At 38.0% G+C, this 20127-nt stretch overlaps 1 protein-coding gene and 1 long non-coding RNA gene across 3 annotated transcripts; one reads left to right on the forward strand and one right to left on the reverse strand.

Annotated features, from left to right (window-relative positions):
* The first annotated feature begins 244 nt into the window (after positions 1-244).
* Positions 245-5230, forward strand: LOC130500838 (uncharacterized). The gene is made up of 5 exons (XR_008939367.1): positions 245-653; positions 3993-4110; positions 4238-4314; positions 4686-4757; positions 4858-5230. It is a non-coding gene; the product is annotated as an uncharacterized LOC130500838 (long non-coding RNA).
* Positions 5231-15824: 10594 nt separating this feature from the next.
* Positions 15825-18241, reverse strand: LOC108837415 (FCS-Like Zinc finger 11). 2 transcript variants are annotated; one of them, XM_018610464.2, is made up of 4 exons: positions 18039-18241; positions 17725-17793; positions 16660-17538; positions 15825-16474 (listed from the first exon to the last, which is right to left on the reverse strand). In XM_018610464.2, the coding sequence occupies exons 3-4, from the start codon at positions 17514-17516 to the stop codon at positions 16360-16362; spliced, it is 972 nt and encodes a 323-aa protein (XP_018465966.2). In that variant the 5' UTR covers positions 17517-17538; positions 17725-17793; positions 18039-18241; the 3' UTR covers positions 15825-16359. The 2 variants fall into 2 exon arrangements, with proteins under 2 accessions (XP_018465966.2, XP_018465965.2); XM_018610463.2 differs by lacking the exon at positions 17725-17793 and having other exon boundaries at positions 18039-18240.
* Between the last annotated feature and the right edge of the window lie 1886 nt (positions 18242-20127).

The following is a 20127-nucleotide window of genomic DNA, read 5'->3' on the forward strand; positions in this document are numbered from 1 at the left end:
TTACGAGAAAAAAAAATCAAAAGGTTGAAGGACATACGAAGTCGTCAGCAGAGAAAGAACCATATTAAAAGCAAAAAAACCTAATCCTTTATCTTTTTTTTTGTCAAACCTAATCCTTTATCTATAATTCAAAACAAATCATAATTATTGATCATATAGTAATTATTTCAAACTTTATAAATTTCAGGACCGACTCTACTATTAATACAACTCACTTTTCTTTGTCAATGATACCTTGCATTCCTTTGGTAAATCTAGCTCGTAGCTATTCTTGTTTCCCTACAAGCTCTCTCACAAACGAACCTGTTTTTGAGATTAATGTTTGGTTTGGGTTTTGTATTAGTCAATTCGTACAAAGGAACAACCTAAGACCAAAGTTCAAACTTCAGGTATCCGATCCTCATTCGGTGAGGAATCCACACTAGCTCAGACAACTAACCAAGTGGACCAATCTCCATCAGCTAGTTCTTTCTTATCTAACAAATTATCTCAGTCTCTCAATGCTATGGTAAAATTTCATTCAGCGCTGTTCATCTTTCAGTGGTCATCTTATAAGGACAGTGTTGTAATGCCATTTTCAGTGCTACATCACTCAAACCAGTCACTCCTGCATTTCCATCCGACACACCAACCAATCTTAGAAAAGACAAAAGGTAACTAAATGATAGCTTGTCCTATGTTAAGTTATAGATATGTTAGAGGACGCTCACTGAGTCACCATTCTACACATTCAGTGTGGTATTATTTTCGTATGTGTCTATGTTAAAATTAGTAGATTTTCCATTGATTTGGGAAGCTCAGGCAACTTAAGATAGTTAGGTAGTCAACGTTCCACTTCAGCTTTACAAGATGAGGTTTGACTTGTTCAGAAACTTCAAGATACTAATTCACCTTATGAATTGTTTAACTATGAGTTTATTTACTGTTTTGTTTTTCATTGCAGCTTTAACTTACTAATTCCTTTAGTAAATTAAACCCTCGACTCAAGATAAATCGTAAAATAAACAACCCTCAACTAAAAATCCTATGAAATAAACATGAGAGTTTATTATAGGGTTGTTAGCGGTTGACGACAAAGATTTAAGTGAGATATTTAAGTTTATTCTATTAATGCTAACAATGAGAGTTTATTCTATTAATGCAGAGATTTAAGTGATTTAGGTTTAAGTGATGAGAGTTTATTCTATTAATGCAGAGATTTAAGTGATTTTTATTACTCTAGAATATCATCTAAAACAATGAGATTTGAGTTTTCATTTTTTAACTAAGAAACTCTACCCAAACACCCTAAAATCACCTAGAAACTTTAAAATTCTACAACTTAAAATATTTTCAATAACAGTGAATTTCAGAGTACTTTACGAAATGTCAAGTTCAATAACAGTAGATTTTAAATCTATTATATTAAACAGAAGTCACAACTTTTCTTCATGTGTGATTTTTTTTTTAAATGAACCTTCCCTAGAAAATCATATTTCATTTATTTCTAATTAATACTATGGTACCATTAAAATATCACATCTTAAATAATTGACATATATAACAACTTCACTTATAAAATTGTATTATTTTCTAATTATAAAAATCTGTTGACAAAAAAATCTAACAAAATCTTATTAAAATTTTTTAAATATTTTTTATAAATGAAGCATTGATTAATTTCGTGATTAGTAGTCTAATATTATTATAAATTAATGTTAGTTAAGATTTTATTATAAAATAAAAATAAAATTTGTATACTATTTTCTTAAAATTTCTAGTTATAGTATATCTTATCTATTAAAATAAAAGTAATGAATTCTTTCATGTTTTATTTTATGATTTAGACCATCCTTTTAAATTTTTATTAAATGTATTTTATTAAGACTAATAATATATATAGAATCTTTGAACTACGCTAATCATAATATATTAGAAAACTAGGTAACACGTGTTAACATTAGAAAACTATATAATACATGTATATAAATTAATATGTATTTTATTAAAGTTAATAATACAAACTCATTTAATCATGATATCTTTTTATTTTAAATATATACTAGATTCTAATCCGCCCTTCAAAGGGCGGGAATATATTTTGTTTTACATTTTTTAGAAATTTAATTTCATATTTGTGTTTTTGTAATCATATTTGTGTTTTTCTCTTAAATCATATTTGTGTAAAATATTATTTCTAAAATTATTAATAATTTTTTTTTATAACTGTATTGAATTATTGATATTGAATAACTATACACTTGTGGCAAAACAATTTAACACATTAATTTTTATACTTTATTCATAAATAGTTATTCCTTTTTTTTAAAATAACAAAGTTTAGTTACAATTTTGTTTGGTAATAAAATAGTAACTTAAAAGATAAAATTGTATGTTTTCATTTAAGTTTCATGGATTTATTTCATATATAACTATAATAAAATTATTACTACACATAATGTTACACCAAACAAAAAATATTACACATTATAATTTGTTATGCAATTAAAATGGGTTTGTAAATCAAAGTCCATGGCCCAATTTTTATCATCTCCGTATTGTTAAAATGGGTCATATAATACCAAATATTATGCTGTTAGAAATTGTGGTTATATCTGATGCAGTTACTGATTTTTAAAGTATAGATCGTGTATTAGTATTTTTTTAAGTATAGATTATTGGAAATAATTAACTGGACCCAACTAATATCAGTTGGTCATGATCCAAAATTTATAGTATTAATAATATCTATATATATAAATAATTTTTTTAAAAATATGTGAAAAATATTATAACACTATCTTAATTTCAAATATTTTATGAAAATATTTCCACTAATTTTGTAATTAGCAATGAACTATTATTATGCATTAATATATATTGAGTTATCATTTATAAATGAAAAAATGAAAAATTATATTTTTATCTATTTTAGAATATATAATAGATTCATATTAAATAAAACTATTATATTAAAACTAAATAAGATAACATTATATTAAATTGATAAATTGTATAAACAATTTCATAAATATAAAATATTTATGCTAAAAGTATTATACGATGACATAACGATCTGACATTCGAAAACTATATAATACATGTATAAAATTGACACATCTTAGATTTTTTGTATATATAATAATATATTATCTGAAATGAATAAATTTTAAAATTATTACTAATAGAAGATTTGGTTTTAAAAGTCGGCGGATCAAAACTGAATATAAAATATTATACAATATGATATTTAATATGTTGTTTAATGCATATATTAATTTGTTCTAACATATATATATATATATATATACATATATATAACTGAAAACAAATATCCGCACGGTTGCGCGGATCAATATCTAGTAAATTTTTAAAATTCATATTTGAATAACAGTGGATTTGTCATTTTAAAACAAATCACCTAAAACTCTCGGTTGAATACATTCCTTAATTGATTAAAAATGTCTGGAAAAACCTTTTTAGTCTGCAGCTCGTTGACAAAAAAAAAGTGTGTAGCTCAATAACAAATGTTACTTCTAAAGTAGGTATAGGGTCAATATAGTGTTCCATCTTCTTGTGGTGCAATTTACTTTATAGCAATTGTTAACGATTTCTCTCGAGGAGTTTGGACGTATGTGCTACTCCAGAAATCAGAAGTGTATCAATAGATAAGGATTGATTTGTCTCAAACCTAGTTAGATAAGCATATTATTAGTCCTAGTTGTGAATAAAACACAAGAGTACAATATCTTATTCTACATATAGTTTAGAGAGATTTACATTTAAGTCACTTATTGATATTAAGCACCACAATAGATCACTTCTCTATACTGAGACACTTTTTTACAACTAAAGCCTAACTAGACTCGTTTTGGTCCGTGCGAGCAATTAGGGCTGGTTACAGTTTTGAATTTCAAATTAGAATTTGTTTCATTTTTTTCTTTTAATATTAAGATATTGTAAACGCAGAGATATTTTCACAGTTTCCTCTCTTCTTTTACCGTGAAACACAGCTACAGAGGACGACGGTTCCATTCTCGATTCATCTTCGATTCTTCACCGATCGCAACTTGCTGCCTGAATTCTGCTGAGATACCAGGATGAGGAGGAGTGTTCGTCGTGCTGGCAAAGGTTAGTCAGACATCCGCCGGTGTCTCTTGTCGCGCTTTTGGATTTAGACTAGGGTTTTGTTTTTTGTTTTGTTTTTGTTCTCTTTACATTTCGCACAGTCTAATTTGTTGATTTGATTTTGGAACAGTGCAGAGGAAGAGAACCCAGGTGACGCGGAGGACTCGATGGGGTTTCGTCGGCGGCTGAGAAAAGAATACGTAGTTGGTGAGTCTCACTTAGCCATCACCGGAAAGTTTTTGCGTTCCCCCGCACCCTATTTTTTGTTGCTGATGGTAGATTTTGTTTGTCCTCACTGGAAATCGGTTACAAAAGCTTCTTTTCTCAGTCGTATATGAGAGGAAGATTGATGTGAAGAAAGACTTGAACTTTTTTGTACCTTTATATGTTCATGTCACAATATGTGTGGTTTCATATAGTTTTACGTCTCTTTTTGTTAATCCTAGAAGTTCTGTAGTTTTACAAGTAGATTTGGTTTATATAGTTTAAAGTCTCCTTTTGTTAGTTAGAATATGAATCTGTTTGTCTTTTTACATTTCGCCTAGTCTAATTTTTTGTTTGATTCTGGAACAATGCAGAGGAACAGAACCCTAGTGATGCGGAGGACTTGACGGCGTTTCGTCGGCGGCCGGCAAAAGAACACGTAGTGGGTGAGTCTTTTTTAGCCATTACCGGAATGTTTTTGGGTTTTCCGTTCCTCTTTGTTGTTGCTGATGGTTATTTTTTCTTTAAACTTTTTGGCTTATACAGAAGAGACAAGCCCTGAGGAGAGTCCTGATGAACGATACTCGAGCCAACGCCACAACTGTAATTCATAATTGGAGTACCTTTTTCTGGTGAGGGATGTGTTTGAAGGTATTGGCGAGATGGAACAGCTTTTGGGGTCGTGCTTTGGAAACCTTTCCAGGTTGCCAGTGAGGAGGTGTGATTTGGGTACATGTTTACGTGTACATGTGTTCTGCTAGGTTGTACATGCGTACAATGTTTTATATGTACATGTGTACGCGGCTGTAAACTGGTACATGGGTGACATTTTTTTCTTGTACATGTGGTTGTGTAAACTTTGTACGCCCTGATTTTTTAACAAGTTCTGATGTTTTTTATGTTGCATGTGTATGTATTGATGCAGAGCTCACATTTTAATAATGAAAAGCTCTGATTTCACTCACATTTTTGTAGCTTTTTATAGTCTACACGTACACAAACGTATGGTATAGTGTTTGTGTTGTTTTGGTTTACTTTGGTATTGTTTTTGTCTGATGTTTGTCTTCGTAGATTAGCGTATGGAGCGGTCTGATGAAATATTTCTTCTTTTTCAGATGTAAAAATCCCGAAAAATGGAACCGACAAGAGTTTAGCGCCGAGGTTGTTTATATTTTTGGTTTCTATGGCGTCCATGTGTACACCTAAAATTTATTTTGTAGATGTACAACTATTCGCATGTACACTACGCCACAACACATCTACATGTACAATGTTTCACAAAAAATCTTGTAACTCGTTTCCTATACTTTGTAACTTGCTTCATTGTTGATCCCTTTAAACACATGATTCTGAAATTTTAGCATTTTATTGATGACAATGATGATTTTCTGATTTCTTTTTGGTGGCTTTCAAACAACTTGTGAGGTAATAGAAGCAAAATGACATTCTCATGTTTCTTACTGAGTTCCAGCTTGATAATTGAAACTGTTAGTATGTTTCTTATTTCTTTTTGGTGACTCTCGAAAACAGAGATTAATTTTGGTTTCTATGGCGTCCATGTGTACACGTAATATTTATTATCCACACGTACAATACTTCACAACATATCTACATGTGCAATATGTTTCACAAAAAACTTGTTTACTATACTTATGTAACTTTCTTCACATGTACAATACGTGACAAGACTGATTATCAAAGGCCAGATTCTCATTCACAAGTTTGGAACACTGATTATGTTTTGTTCTACTAAATGTGTTATGTCTATTATCCACATGTACACATAACTCTCATTATTCACATGTACACATAACTCTCATTATTCACATGTACATATAGTTTATATTCACATGTTGCAATATCGACATGTACATTGGATTTTAATATCCACATGTACATTGGATATCAATAGCCACATTACTGATAAAAGCACTATCAAATCTTAGAGGTCAAGATCGAAACTTTACAGGTAGGATAAATTCAAAACTTGTGATGAACATTAGTAGTATCATCAATCACATGAAAGAGAAACTAACTTAGAGGCCAAGTTCGAAACTTTACAATCACCAAACACCAAAATCTGCAAGCTTGAGCACTCAGTTTCTTAATCTCCCTCCCCAATAGAGAAATCATCCCCTTTTGAACCTTTCTTCTTCTGTTTCTTGCATCTCGGATTATCGCAGCTGCAGAAGAAGAAGACATGACGATGACAATTGTGGGAGTGTTACAGATTGCGGCAGTAGCGTTGAGTGAAGAAGAGTGAGAAAAGATTAGAATTTGCCATTAGCGCAACGTTTAGAGCAGATCTGGTGTTCTTGAGAGCCATGGCGTAAATAGAGTATGCGGTAACGCTTCTTCGTTCTCAGTCTTGGTGTCATGTCCCTAGTTCTAACTAAGGCAATCCGGATGGATCATGATGCGGGGAGATGAACTGGCCAGGTCATATGACCTAAAGGCAAGCGTATCATGGTCCAAACTAAGGGTTAAGTGCATCAGGAAGCTGAGACTTGACCAGAATAAGAAAGAAAGAAGGAAATGATAGCTGGATGAATGATCCGGAAGCTGGACATGGTCCGGAGGCAGCTCAATCAGCTAGGTGGAGCTGGTAAGGAGCTCACACAGTCTTGGCCAGCTCACTGGAGCTGGAGGAGTAGCTCACTCAGCTCAGGCAACTAGTACTCAGCTCAACTCAGCTGAACAGAGTGATGGAGTCTTGGCCGGTCTTTGCGGACCATGAGTGATGATCATGGACCGGATGATGGTCATGGGCGTCCGTTGGGTCTAGGAAGCTCTGGCAAGTGAGCTAAGCATTTGGGCAAACATTTGGGCTTGGGATCGATCAGCCCAAACGAAGAGAGGGACGGTTTGCAAGCGGTTGGACGGTTTGGGCGAAAAGGTGTAACCGTTGGCCAAAGAGCCAATCATTGCGTCCGGATGGTTGGCAAGCCTCTTCCCTATAAATAAACCCCTCCTCTGTCGACAGAAATCACGAGAAACATAAGGGGAAACTCTGCCCAAATCTCTACAGAATCAAAGAGAGAAAAGAGAAGTGTGACCGCAAAGGCAGCCCGTGTGAAGGCAAGGTGATTCCGGTGAGTTCTAAGCCGTGGGCAAGGAAGACCTGATCGGAAATGGATACCAGAGGAAAGGAGAAGGCTGCAGAGAAGAGTGTGGGGGCTTCCGAACACACACCTAAGGTACTGGATGCAAACCAAGTACAAACCGCCAAGGATCATCCATCCGGATGGTTTGGCCGTTTGATCCATGTGTGGATGGTTGCATCTATTGTTCTTTCTCTGTCAATATATCTCTTCTCCATCATATTCTGAAGTAATCTATGGGTTAAAACTCATGGACACGCCACCAAGACTTGGTTAGATCAGTGTAATCTCTCCATGGCCTTGGTTGAGCATGTATGGTCCGATCTCATAGTTCCTGAGGGAGTTATTGGGGTTTGGCGATTGTTATCTCTTAGTTGGGATTTATAATGAATTATCAAAGTGATAGTTTGAATTTACATCATTGATTTCGAGATGGTACCATGTGGCCGGTTTGGCGGTTCATGGTCAAGATCAATATGATCGAGACCGGTTCTTGGGATTCCAACTGGACCATTCTCTTAATCATGAATTATCATGATTTATCATGAATTTTAATTAGTTTTTGGACAAGTATCAGGATGGGTCACTTTTGGCCAGATTTAGGCCAAGTGTCCGAACCATGTTTAGGATTGTATTTGCTAGGATATCGGTCATGATTCTTATGCATATGTGTTGTGGGTTTTGATTTCAGGTCCTGACAGGGATCGTGGTAAGGCTAAGGAGCCATGAATACCTTGGCCGTGTGGGATGTGTGATGTAGTGACTTGTTGTTACATTGGATTTATGATTAGCCTATTAAGCAACTTATGATTTGAATACTATGTATGAATCACATTTGACATATATATATAATATGATGTTTGCCTTAAGCTTCCACATTGATTTTATTATTGTATGAACCTCACATGATTGAAAAATGACTAAGTAAGGAATGGACCTTAACCGGCTTAATTACACTTAGATGTTTAAGTAAGGCCGCGGGCTGGTTGGATCAAGGGATCCAGGTTTGGGTCTTACAAGTTGGTATAAGAGCATGCTTGATTATAGGCTGTTGGGTTAGGGCAGGTCATCACACATCCGGCTGGGTCTCATGGCAGGTTTTGGTATTGGTTAACATTAGATTGCTTGAGGTTTGCAAATAAAGGATGTTAATCTAACCTTTGCCTTGTGTTTTGTCTTTGTTGTCCTAAGGGAACAAGGAAGAAGTCTCGGAAGAACAAGGATGGGACAGGGGCGTCCGGAACAGGAGATGCCTCAGTGCCCAATCCGCAAGTGTTGCTGTCAGTTCCACCTACTGGACATACCAGTGAGGCCATTCTGACTGAAACTCAAGTTAATCAGACTGAGGTTCAGCTGGGTGGAGAGAACAGGCAGATGGACGAGACCGGGCAACCATTGAATGCAGCTGGAAGCCAGCTAGGAGCAGCTAGTGGACAGCAAAGGAATGATCTGGAAGGTGAAGCTGAGTCTTCATAGACTGGTAACCGGGTTGATCCAAACATCCAGAGAGATGGGAGGATTGAACCGGATGAACCAATGGCTGAACCAACCATGAAGCAGATACTTGATGCAATCAAGTTGATGGGAAGTGAGATGCTGGCAATGACCCAAGTGTTCACACCAGTTGTGAATTCATCTACGGGTCAGACTACTCAAGCTCATGTGATAGCTCCTGGAGCTGGTGGAGCTGGTGGTTATGTGGCGCCTCTAGCTGAGGTGATTGAGTTGGATCCACCAGTTGGGACAACTAAGAAGGTTGATTACCTGAAGGTGCTTGAGCACATCTCTCGTTTGGGAACCAAACACTTTGCTGGAAGTGCTGATCCCATGGAGGCAGATGAGTGGAGGGACCGTCTGGTCAGAAACTTCAAATCCACAAGGTGCCCTGAGGAGTACCAAAGAGATATAGCAGTGCACTTCCTGGAAGGAGATGCACACAACTGGTGGCTGTCCCTAGACAAGCGCACCAATGGTTCCATTGTGAAGTTCTCTGACTTCGAGGTTGAGTTCAACCACAAGTACTTTCCAGCTGAGGCATGGGACCGTTTGGAGGCAAAGTTCCTGGACTTGGTTCAGGGCAAGCGGTCAGTAAGGGAGTATGAGGAAGAGTTCAACCGGCTCAGGAGGTATGTGGGTAAGGAACTGGAGGATGAGAAGGTTCAGGTCCGCAGGTTCATAAGGGCCTTAAGGCCTGAACTTAAGACTTATTGCTCAGTCCGTACCTTCAACACAGTCTCTGAGTTGGTGGAAAGGATGGCAATGCTGGAGACCAATCTGGCTTAGGAGAACAAGCACAAGCTTAAGAGTGTGGTGGTATCTTCTGGTCAGAGTGGTGACAAGAAGAGAAAGAGGGATGCGGCCGAAGGGGGTAAAACCTCAAGTGGTAGGCCTGAGTGTCCCAAGTGTGGCAAACATCATGGAGGAGAGTGCTGGAAGGCAATGGGCGCTTGTACTCGTTGTGGCAAGATGGATCACTCAGCTCGGGATTGTCCAGGTCCGGATAGGAACCGTGGACAAGGCTCGACCAGTGAGGCCAGGACTTGTCATCAATGTGGCAAGAAAGGACATTTCCGTGTGGACTGTCCCCAGTTGCAAACTGGACAAGGCAAGGGTCGTGTTGAGAACAACCGGCCAGACCACAAGCAAGGCCAAACTTCAGCACCTCGAGTCTATGAGCTTTCAAGGGATGTGGATGAGTCCGGATCCTTCAAGGCGATCACTGGTAAAACTCTAAACATATTCTTTTTAAATTTTTAAATTTATTAGAATGGCATGGTAAGAAATCTAGGATGGACTAGATACTTAGATGAGGTCTTATGTAGGGACCTTGTGTATTGGTGGTGTGGAAACACATGTATTATTTGATACTGGAGCTACACATAGTTTTGTGAGTCCAGATATGATTGGTAAAGGTATGTTCCAAATGGGAACTAGGGATGATCTTGGCTTGGTGAGTGCAGCCGGTGGGCAAATGATGCACCCACTAAGTCTAGTCAAAGACATTCCAGTAATGATCCATAATAAGGCAATGCCGGTGGATCTGATTGTGGTCCGCCTTAAGAATCACGAGGTGATCCTAGGTATGGACTGGCTTGGCAAGAATCGGGCCACCTTAGACTGTCATCGAGGAAGGGTGCAGTTTGAGAGTGGGTGTGGACCCCCGATCAAGTACCAAGGTATTAATCCGGCCTCTGGATGCTTAGTGTTATCAGCAGTCCGAGCGGCAAGGATGCTGGAACAATGTTGTGAGGCTTATATAGCCACAATCACCACTAAGGAGGTCGTAGGGGATGGTGGCCTGGACGGGATACCGCTGTTCAGTGAGTTTGATGATGTGTTTAGGTCACTACAGGGCATTCCCCCTCATAGGTCAGACCCATTCATAATAGAACTGGAACCAGGGACGGCCCCAGTGTCAAAGAGCCCATACCGCATGGCTCCAGCTGAGATGGCTGAGCTAAAGAAACAACTTGAAGAGTTGTTGGATAAAGGGTTCATACGCCTAAGTGTATCACCATGGGGCGCACCAGTCCTCTTTGTTAAAAAGAAGGATGGTAGCTTCAGGTTATGCATTGATTATAGAGGGCTGAACAGGGTTACTATAAAGAACAAGTACCCTTTGCCCAGGATTGATGAGTTGCTAGATCAACTGAAAGGAGCCAAGTGGTTCTCAAAGATTGATTTAGCATCAGGTTATCATCAAATCCCCATTGCATCAGAAGATGTAAAGAAGACAGCTTTCCGGACAAGGTATGGTCACTATGAGTTTGTGGTCATGCCATTCGGATTGACCAATGCACCAGCAGCCTTTATGAAGATGATGAATGGAATCTTCAGAGAGTACTTAGATGAATTTGTAATCATCTTCATTGATGATATACTAGTATATTCTAAGACTCGAGAAGACCATGAAAGGCATCTCAGATTGGTGTTGGAGAAGCTGAGAGAGCAGCAATTGTTTGCCAAGCTAAGCAAGTGTAGCTTCTGGCAGAAGAGCATTGGCTTCCTAGGACATATAGTGTCTGAGGAAGGAGTGTCAGTTGATCCGGAGAAGATCAAATGCATACAAGAATGGCCAAGACCAAAGAATGCCACTGAAGTGAGAAGTTTCTTGGGCTTGGCCGGGTACTACAGGAAGTATGTCAAAGGGTTTGCAAGTGTGGCACAACCTATGACACAACTTACTGGAAAGGATGTCAAGTTCATCTGGTCAGAAGCTTGTGAAAAGTGCTTTAAGGCCTTGAAGAACATGCTGACCAGTGCACTAGTCTTGGTGTTGCCTGAGGCAGATCAACCATATGTGGTGTACACAGATGCATCCATCACTGGATTAGGCTGTGTGCTCACACAGAATGGGAAAGTCATAGCATATGCCTCAAGACAACTCAGGAAGCATGAAGGCAACTACCCAACACACGACCTGGAGATGGCCGCAGTGGTGTTTGCCTTGAAGATATGGAGATCATACTTGTATGGTGCCAAAGTTCAAATCCTCACTGACCACAAAAGCCTGAAGTACATTTTCACTCAACCTGAGTTGAACCTGAGACAAAGGCGGTCGATGGAGTTTGTGGCCGACTATGATTTGGACATTGCCTATCACCCAGGCAAGGCCAATCTGGTGGCAGATGCCTTGAGCAGGCGTAGGGCTGAGGTATCAGCTGAGAAGGAAGCAGAGATCCTGGAAGGGATGGTCCGGTTACTGAATCTGAACACTTTGGCTACTGAGGATGAGCCATTGGGTTTGGAGGCTGTGAACCAGGCTGATCTACTTACCAGAATTCAACAAGCACAAGGCTTGGATGAGAATTTGCAAAAGGTTGCAAAGAATGACAAGACTGAATATCAAGTCACAAGTAATGGTACCATTTTGGTACATGGGCGGGTTAGTGTTCTTGGTGACCGAGGACTAAAAGAAGAGATTATGAGTCAAGCTCATAAATCCAAGTTCTCAGTGCACCCGGGACTAAACAAGATGTACAAAGACATCAAAAGGTACTACCATTGGATCAGAATGAAGGCTGACATTGCTGAGTGGGTGGCCAAGTGCCCTACCTGTCAATTGGTCAAAGCTGAACATCAGGTTCCAAGTGGTTTACTACAAAACCTTCCCATACCAGAGTGGAAGTGGGATCATATTACAATGGACTTTGTGACAGGTTTTCCTACAACCAGAAACAAGAAGGATGCAATATGGGTGATTGTAGATCGCCTGACCAAATCTGCACACTTCATACCCATCAAGAAAGGTGATGGAGTGGATGAGATTGTAAAGATCAACATAGATCAGATTGTGAGGCTGCATGGAGTGCCGGCCAGTATAGTCTCAGATAGAGACCCTAGGTTCACTTCTTATTTCTGGAGAGCTTTCCAAAAGGCTCTGGGAACAAGAGTGAACATGAGCACATCCTATCATCCTCAAACGGATGGTCAATCAGAAAGGACCATCCAAACTCTGGAAGATATGCTAAGGGCATGTGTTCTTGATTGAGGTGACTCATGGGAGAAGCACTTACCACTGGTGGAGTTTGCATACAACAACAGCTTTCACACCATCATAGGTATGTCTCCTTATGAAGCATTGTATGGGCGGCCTTGTAGGACACCTTTATGCTGGACCCAAGTGGGGGAGCGCAGCATAATAGGTCCTGAGATTGTGGAAGAAACCACAGAGAAGATCAAAATGGTCAAGGAGAAAATGAAAGAAGCCCAAGACCGCCAGAAGAGCTATGCTGATAAGAGAAGGAAACATCTTGAGTTTGAGGTTGGTGATATAATCTATCTCAAGATGATTACCTTCAAGGGTAGGGCTAGAGTTTCTGGAAGAAAGAAACTAGACCCAAGGTTCTTAGGTCCATTCAGGATACTTGAAAGGGTTGGGGCAGTGGCTTACAAATTGGATTTGCCATCTGAAATGGATGCTTACCATAATGTATTCCATGTGTCTCAACTAAGAAAGTGTCTAACGGATCAGGACATTGTCTTGCCAGAAATTCCTAAAGATCTTGGTAAGAACCTCACCTTAGAGACAAGGCCGGTTCGAATCATTGATCGGATGGAAAAAGCAATGAGAAAGAAGACAGTTCCTATGCTAAAGATTGTATGGGAATTCAATGGCAAGGACATTATCACTTGGGAAACAGAAGCAAGAATGAAAGCTGAGTATCCTGAGTGGTATAGTCAGTATGTGGTTGGAGAATCATCAAGTATGAACTCGGGGACGAGTTCCTTCCAAGTGGGGGAGACTTGTCATGTCCCTAGTTCTAACTAAGGCAATCCGGATGGATCATGATGCGGGGAGATGAACTGGCCAGGTCATATGACCTAAAGGCAAGCGTATCATGGTCCAAACTAAGGGTTAAGTGCATCAGGAAGCTGAGACTTGACCAGAATAAGAAAGAAAGAAGGAAATGATAGCTGGATGAGTGATCCGGAAGCTGGACATGGTCCGGAGGCAGCTCAATCAGCTAGGTGGAGCTGGTAAGGAGCTCACACAGTCTTGGCCAGCTCACTGGAGCTGGAGGAGTAGCTCACTCAGCTCAGGCAACTAGTACTCAGCTCAACTGAACGGAGTGATGGAGTCTTGGCCGGTCTTTGCGGACCATGAGTGATGATCATGGACCGGATGATGGTCATGGGCGTCCGTTGGGTCTAGGAAGCTCTGGCAAGTGAGCTAAGCATTTGGGCAAACATTTGGGCTTGGGATCGATCAGCCCAAACGAAGAGAGGGACGGTTTGCAAGCGGTTGGACGGTTTGGGCGAAAAGGTGTAACCGTTGGCCAAAGAGCCAATCATTGCGTCCGGACGGTTGGCAAGCCTCTTCCCTATAAATAAACCCCTCCTCTGTCGACAGAAATCACGAGAAACATAAGGGGAAACTCTGCCCAAATCTCTACAGAATCAAAGAGAGAAAAGAGAAGTGTGACCGCAAAGGCAGCCCGTGTGAAGGCAAGGTGATTCCGGTGAGTTCTAAGCCGTGGGAAAGGAAGACCTGATCGGAAATGGATACCAGAGGAAAGGAGAAGGCTGCAGAGAAGAGTGTGGGGGCTTCCGAACACACACCTAAGGTACTGGATGCAAACCAAGTACAAACCGCCAAGGATCATCCATCCGGATGGTTTGGCCGTTTGATCCATGTGTGGATGGTTGCATCTATTGTTCTTTCTCTGTCAATATATCTCTTCTCCATCATATTCTGAAGTAATCTATGGGTTAAAACTCATGGACACGCCACCAAGACTTGGTTAGATCAGTGTAATCTCTCCATGGCCTTGGTTGGGCATGTATGGTCCGATCTCATAGTTCCTGAGGGAGTTATTGGGGTTTGGCGATTGTTATCTCTTAGTTGGGATTTATAATGAATTATCAAAGTGATAGTTTGAATTTACATCATTGATTTCGAGATGGTACCATGTGGCCGGTTTGGCGGTTCATGGTCAAGATCAATATGATCGAGACCGGTTCTTGGGATTCCAACTGGACCATTCTCTTAATCATGAATTATCATGATTTATCATGAATTTTAATTAGTTTTTGGACAAGTATCAGGATGGGTCACTTTTGGCCAGATTTAGGCTAAGTGTCCGAACCATGTTTAGGATTGTATTTGCTAGGATATCGGGCATGATTCTTATGTATATGTGTTGTGGGTTTTGATTTCAGGTCCTGACAGGGATCGTGGTAAGGCTAAGGAGCCATGAAGACCTTGGCCGTGTGGGATGTGTGATGTAGTGACTTGTTGTTACATTGGATTTATAATTAGCCTATTGTGCAACTTATGATTTGAATACTATGTATGAATCACATTTGACATATATATATAATATGATGTTTGCCTTAAGCTTCCGCATTGATTTTATTATTGTATGAACCTCACATGATTGAAAAATGACTAAGTAAGGAATGGACCTTAACCGGCTTAATTACACTTAGATGTTTAAGTAAGGCCGCGGGCTGGTTGGATCAAGGGATCCAAGTTTGGGTCTTACACTTGGACTGAGCACAAATCATCTTCTTCCTTGCTCTCTGTAAGTCAAGCGCTCTCTCTCACCATTATTTTTTCCGATATGTCTGAAATACGAGAGAAGAGATATCTAAAACTAATAGATCAATGGGAAAGTTTTTTTGGTTTTTTTGAGATTCAAAAAATAAAATTGAAGCAGGCGACGACGATGGAGCCGCAGGGATGAAGCTTAAAAAAAAGAATTTTAATTAGGATAATCTGTCCAGATCTGGATAAATTAATCTGAGCCGTCCGTGTTATTTAAAGATCAACGACTGTAAATGAAGCCCGTCCAAACAATTGATTAGTTAAAAAAAAAAGAGAGAAGAGGCAGGAAATGTAATTGAGAGTCAAGTGGAACATCTTCTCTCCTCTGGTTTCTAACGAGTCTTTAATAAAAAGTGCTCATGTAGAAGAAAGTGACTTTCTCTGATATTTATAAGTAGAAAAGTGACCTACGATGTAAAATTTTCTATAGTTTATTACTATAGATATGTTACTTATTAAAAAACAAAAAAAAAAGAAAAAAAATAGAGAATACAAACTTATGAGGCCAGACATCCATAGAAAGACCGCAGAAACAAGACTCACAAAAAAAATGGAGTGTGGTTACACGATCCTTTTCTTGCAACCAACACTCTCTTTACGAAGCTTATTGCGTCAGTTATGATCATAATAGTGTGTTCTTGGACTTCCATATCCAAAACCAGAAAAAAATATATACAAAAAAAAACTAGGACGCCCTATTCATGGCTGCTGCAGCTGCTAATAGATGCGCATAAACGCAGCTCTTTGTGGACGGATGAACCATATTAGTGCCAAATGTTACCTACCATTGGCATGAAACTAGTCAATACATATATAATAAGTCTTTTAGGTAGTTAAAAGACCATCGGGTCTATAAAAGCTAGTCCCATGGCCATTGTCTTATTAGCCGCTTCTTGTTCAGAAGAGCTTCTTCAAAGATTCGTGCATAGTTAAGCACGAATCTTCCAGGTCCTCCTCATCTATCATCATCTCCTCTGAACGACACTCTTCACTGCAAAACGCTTTCTCCCCTCTGCAGTTCATCACCAAACAAACATCACAATTTTAGATTTTTCCATACTATTACACATCTGAAATTCCAGATATATGCATAACATACACTATCTAGGTTGTGCAACTCAAGTTACTCAACGATTCTAAGTTTGCGTGTGCATATTCAGAATCGTGTGTGTATATTATTGGAAACGGAACACGCACCTGTACATATATATGTCTTTACCAACTTCAAGTTTCTTGTTGCAGAAGTTACACACGCTAAGGAAGTTTTCCCTGAGAAACATAGAATCTAACTCCGTTTCAAATTGCTTCTCTTTGTTTATAACCTCATTCTTGTGACACTCTAAAACTCGGTCACCATAAATATGAGTGGTTTTCGGGTTAGGACCATGCGCAATGATACAAGTGTAGTCCTCTGACATCTCCATCTCATCCTCAGATAGACAAGAGGAGGATGCATTGTCTGAACCAATCCCTGGAAAGTACCCTTCTGCGATGGCCTTGGATTGAGACAGAACTCGGGCCTTTCTCGGACAATCAATCTCCCAAAAGGAGCGATTTCTTAACCCGATTGGCTCGATCTCGCCGATTTCAAAAATAACACCAGATCTTTTCTTTTCGACATTCAAGGACATGGTTTCTGCAAAAAACTTGGGATGTTTGTCTTTAAACTCAGAAAATTTGAGCCTCAAGGCTGGTCCAAACACGACATCTGGTGATAAAACCCCATCATCACCAAGATAATCCACAATGCTTAGCCCAACTTTAGCAGGGACACAAGAACAGTTAAGATGAGCAGTGAGTGATGATCTAGGAGATCTGAGGAAGAAGGGCTCAGCCATTGTAGACAACACCCTAAATTCTAGAGGAGATTTAGGGCTCCTGAGAATATCAGAATCTGAGATGCACTTGTTGTTTCTCAGACCGATCAAGAGACTCAGAGCCAGTGGGTTAGTGATCGCTTTGGTGTTGTTGAGTCCGACCAGATCGGTTTGCGGATCTACAGACTGAGACATTGTTTCATCTTTCTGATGAAATCTTGCTCTTGTTTTCAGCATTTACGGTTACGGTTTGTTCGATCTGTTTCATAAACCAAAACATATCAGAGACTAATATAACTTCTTATTATAACCATACCAAGATTCATACATATGTATAAATACAACTTTATGTCGGTATCAGATCAGATAAGTTCAAATGAAAAACAAATATGGATATACGTGAAATCTAGAAGGATCCAGAGAATGAAAATTTCCAAGAATATACCCCAAATATTCTTTAAGGTGATTTTCTATGAGGAATTGCAGCTTGATTTCAGCGGAGAAATGTTTGTAACTACAAAATAAAATGGTTTGTGATTATTGGCAGCCTACAAATAAGCCTTAAAATATATATAACAATATTCGACGATAAAAACAAAATTCTGAATTATTAAACAAAAAAAAAACATGCAAACTTTGTATAAACAAGAATTAACGTGCAATCTTTGTATGGACAAGAAATTTATGCAGAAAGTAAATTCGAAGTAGATGCATAAAAACTACAAGTAAACACTAACATTAACAAGATAGGTTTCTTACATGGATCTTGTAATGTTTTGGTCATGAAACAACAAAGATGCTTATGAAAGAGAAACTGGAGAAGTGGATAGGAAAACAAAAATATATCGACCCGAGTGGATTCTTTAGAGGGGTCAGGAGGAAGGATCCGAAAGCGCGTGAGAGAATCTGAATTTCTTTTCTCTCACTCAAGTTTTTGAAGAAAGAGAAATCTCGAAATACTTGGCTCTCTTCGCACTCTTCTTTATACCAATCTTTGCCCTTTATGCACTGTTGTTTGTTGTTCAAAATATAAATGCACTATTCTTTCTCTCCATATTAATATATTTGTTTATTTTTTGTCTTGGAGGTGTCGGTTTCATACGCTCTTCTTTCAAAAAAAGAACCAAGAAAGTTACAAATTGAACAAGACTTTTCCTTTTATTTTATTTCTACCAAAGATGAATATAATAAATTTGGTGAGAAAGCCTTTTTAAAAAAGAAAAATAATAACTATATAAATAAATTTGGTGAGAAGAGCATGTCAGAGTTTGGGCACCTTTAACTACTTTAGAGGTGAATTGAAAAGTCGGGAACAACATGACATAAAATGTGGTTCCAACACCAAAACATAGCATCAACTAATTTTTCCCATTCATGAAATTTTGTGAATGAATTGGAAAAAGTGTGAGAATCACTATCAGTCTAATTTTGTTTTGTCTTTTTCTAAAAAAGGTTGAAGAATTACTTAATTGTAATATACATGCTAAAAGGTGGGTTTCATATTTTAAAACTTAACTAAAATAATTAAAAATATAATTAATATAATTTAAAACCCATTGATACCCAACTGCCCTTCTTATTTACCAAACATAAATATGGAGTTTAAAATTTATACACATAGTTGATCCAATTAATTTTAGATGGATAAAAACCCAACCCATTATTAGTGGGTTTGGGTATACCCATAGATAATAACCCATGTTAACATCTCTAACTTTACGGTACTTTACAATGTGGTTTACAAAACTTAGATTCACCCCCGAGGGTGAACCTCTACATTCACCCACCAATAGAATTTTAGTTATTTGAGATTTGATATCTTTTAAAAAAGGAAACCAAATAATAAGAATTTAGTGAAATAAAATTATATTTTTAGATAAATAAAAAATAGTAGCAATTACAAAAAAAAATATTTTTTTTAATATTGATAAATCCGTCGACAAATACTAAACCCTAAACTCTAAATTATAAATACTAAACCCTAAATCATTAGGGAAAACATGAAACTTTAGGCAAATCCTATACCCTAAGGATCTAAATTTAAGGATTTAGGGTATAGGTTTTGCCCAAGGGTTCATGCTTTCTCCAAGGGTTTAGGGTTTAATATTTAGAATTTATGATTTAGAGTTTAGCATTCGCCGATAGATTTATCAATATTAAAAAAACAAATCTTATTTTGATAATTATTACTATTTTTTTATCTAAAACATAATTTTGTTTTATAAATCATTATTATTTTAGTTTCTTTTTTTAAGAGATATCAAATCTTAAATAATTAAATCCTATTGTGGGATGAATGTAGAAATTCACCCTAGGGGGTGAACCTAATTTTTGTTCAAAAAACAATAACTTACAGAGTAAAATATTTATTTCTGTTTTACTCAATTGAGTGAACATGGAAGAACACTTTTGTTCTCCCTCGGCCAAAATGTCTTTGGTTCTCTCCTTTGAATAAATAGCTTACAGAGGAACTAAACTTTTTGAGGATTCTTTCTTTCAAACACTAAACGATAAAAGGTCGAGAAAAAGTAACGACAAGAAGACGCGTATACGCGGAGAAATGCTCACGGACGTTGTTATGATCCTTGATAGGACATGTGGGTGAAATGTATCCCTCTGTGTGCTTTTCGTGGCAATCACAACTGGTAAAAAGTATATGCTTGAAAACCAGCACATCTACGACTATTTCAGAAAATTTAAAAACACAAATGTTTTTTTTGTTGCGAGTTTTAAAATTTAACTTTTTTGTTTGTTTTGCTAGTGCGCTTGACAATGGATTTACCACCTAATGTGTTATTTACCGACAAATTTTGTTTTTCTACGATTCGCTTTTGTTTCTATGACCAAC

This window comes from Raphanus sativus, unplaced genomic scaffold (assembly GCF_000801105.2).
Source record: "Raphanus sativus cultivar WK10039 unplaced genomic scaffold, ASM80110v3 Scaffold0043, whole genome shotgun sequence".
Classification (NCBI taxonomy): domain Eukaryota; kingdom Viridiplantae; phylum Streptophyta; class Magnoliopsida; order Brassicales; family Brassicaceae; genus Raphanus; species Raphanus sativus.

Coding starts and splice junctions, on each gene's coding strand:
- LOC108837415 (XM_018610464.2), bottom strand. CDS start 17,516: ATGCTGAAAACAAGAGCAAGATTTCATCAGAAAGATGAAACAATGTCT. Junction 16,475..16,659: donor AAAGACATATATATGTACAG/GTGCGTGTTCCG, acceptor GATGAACTGCAG/AGGGGAGAAAGCGTTTTGCA.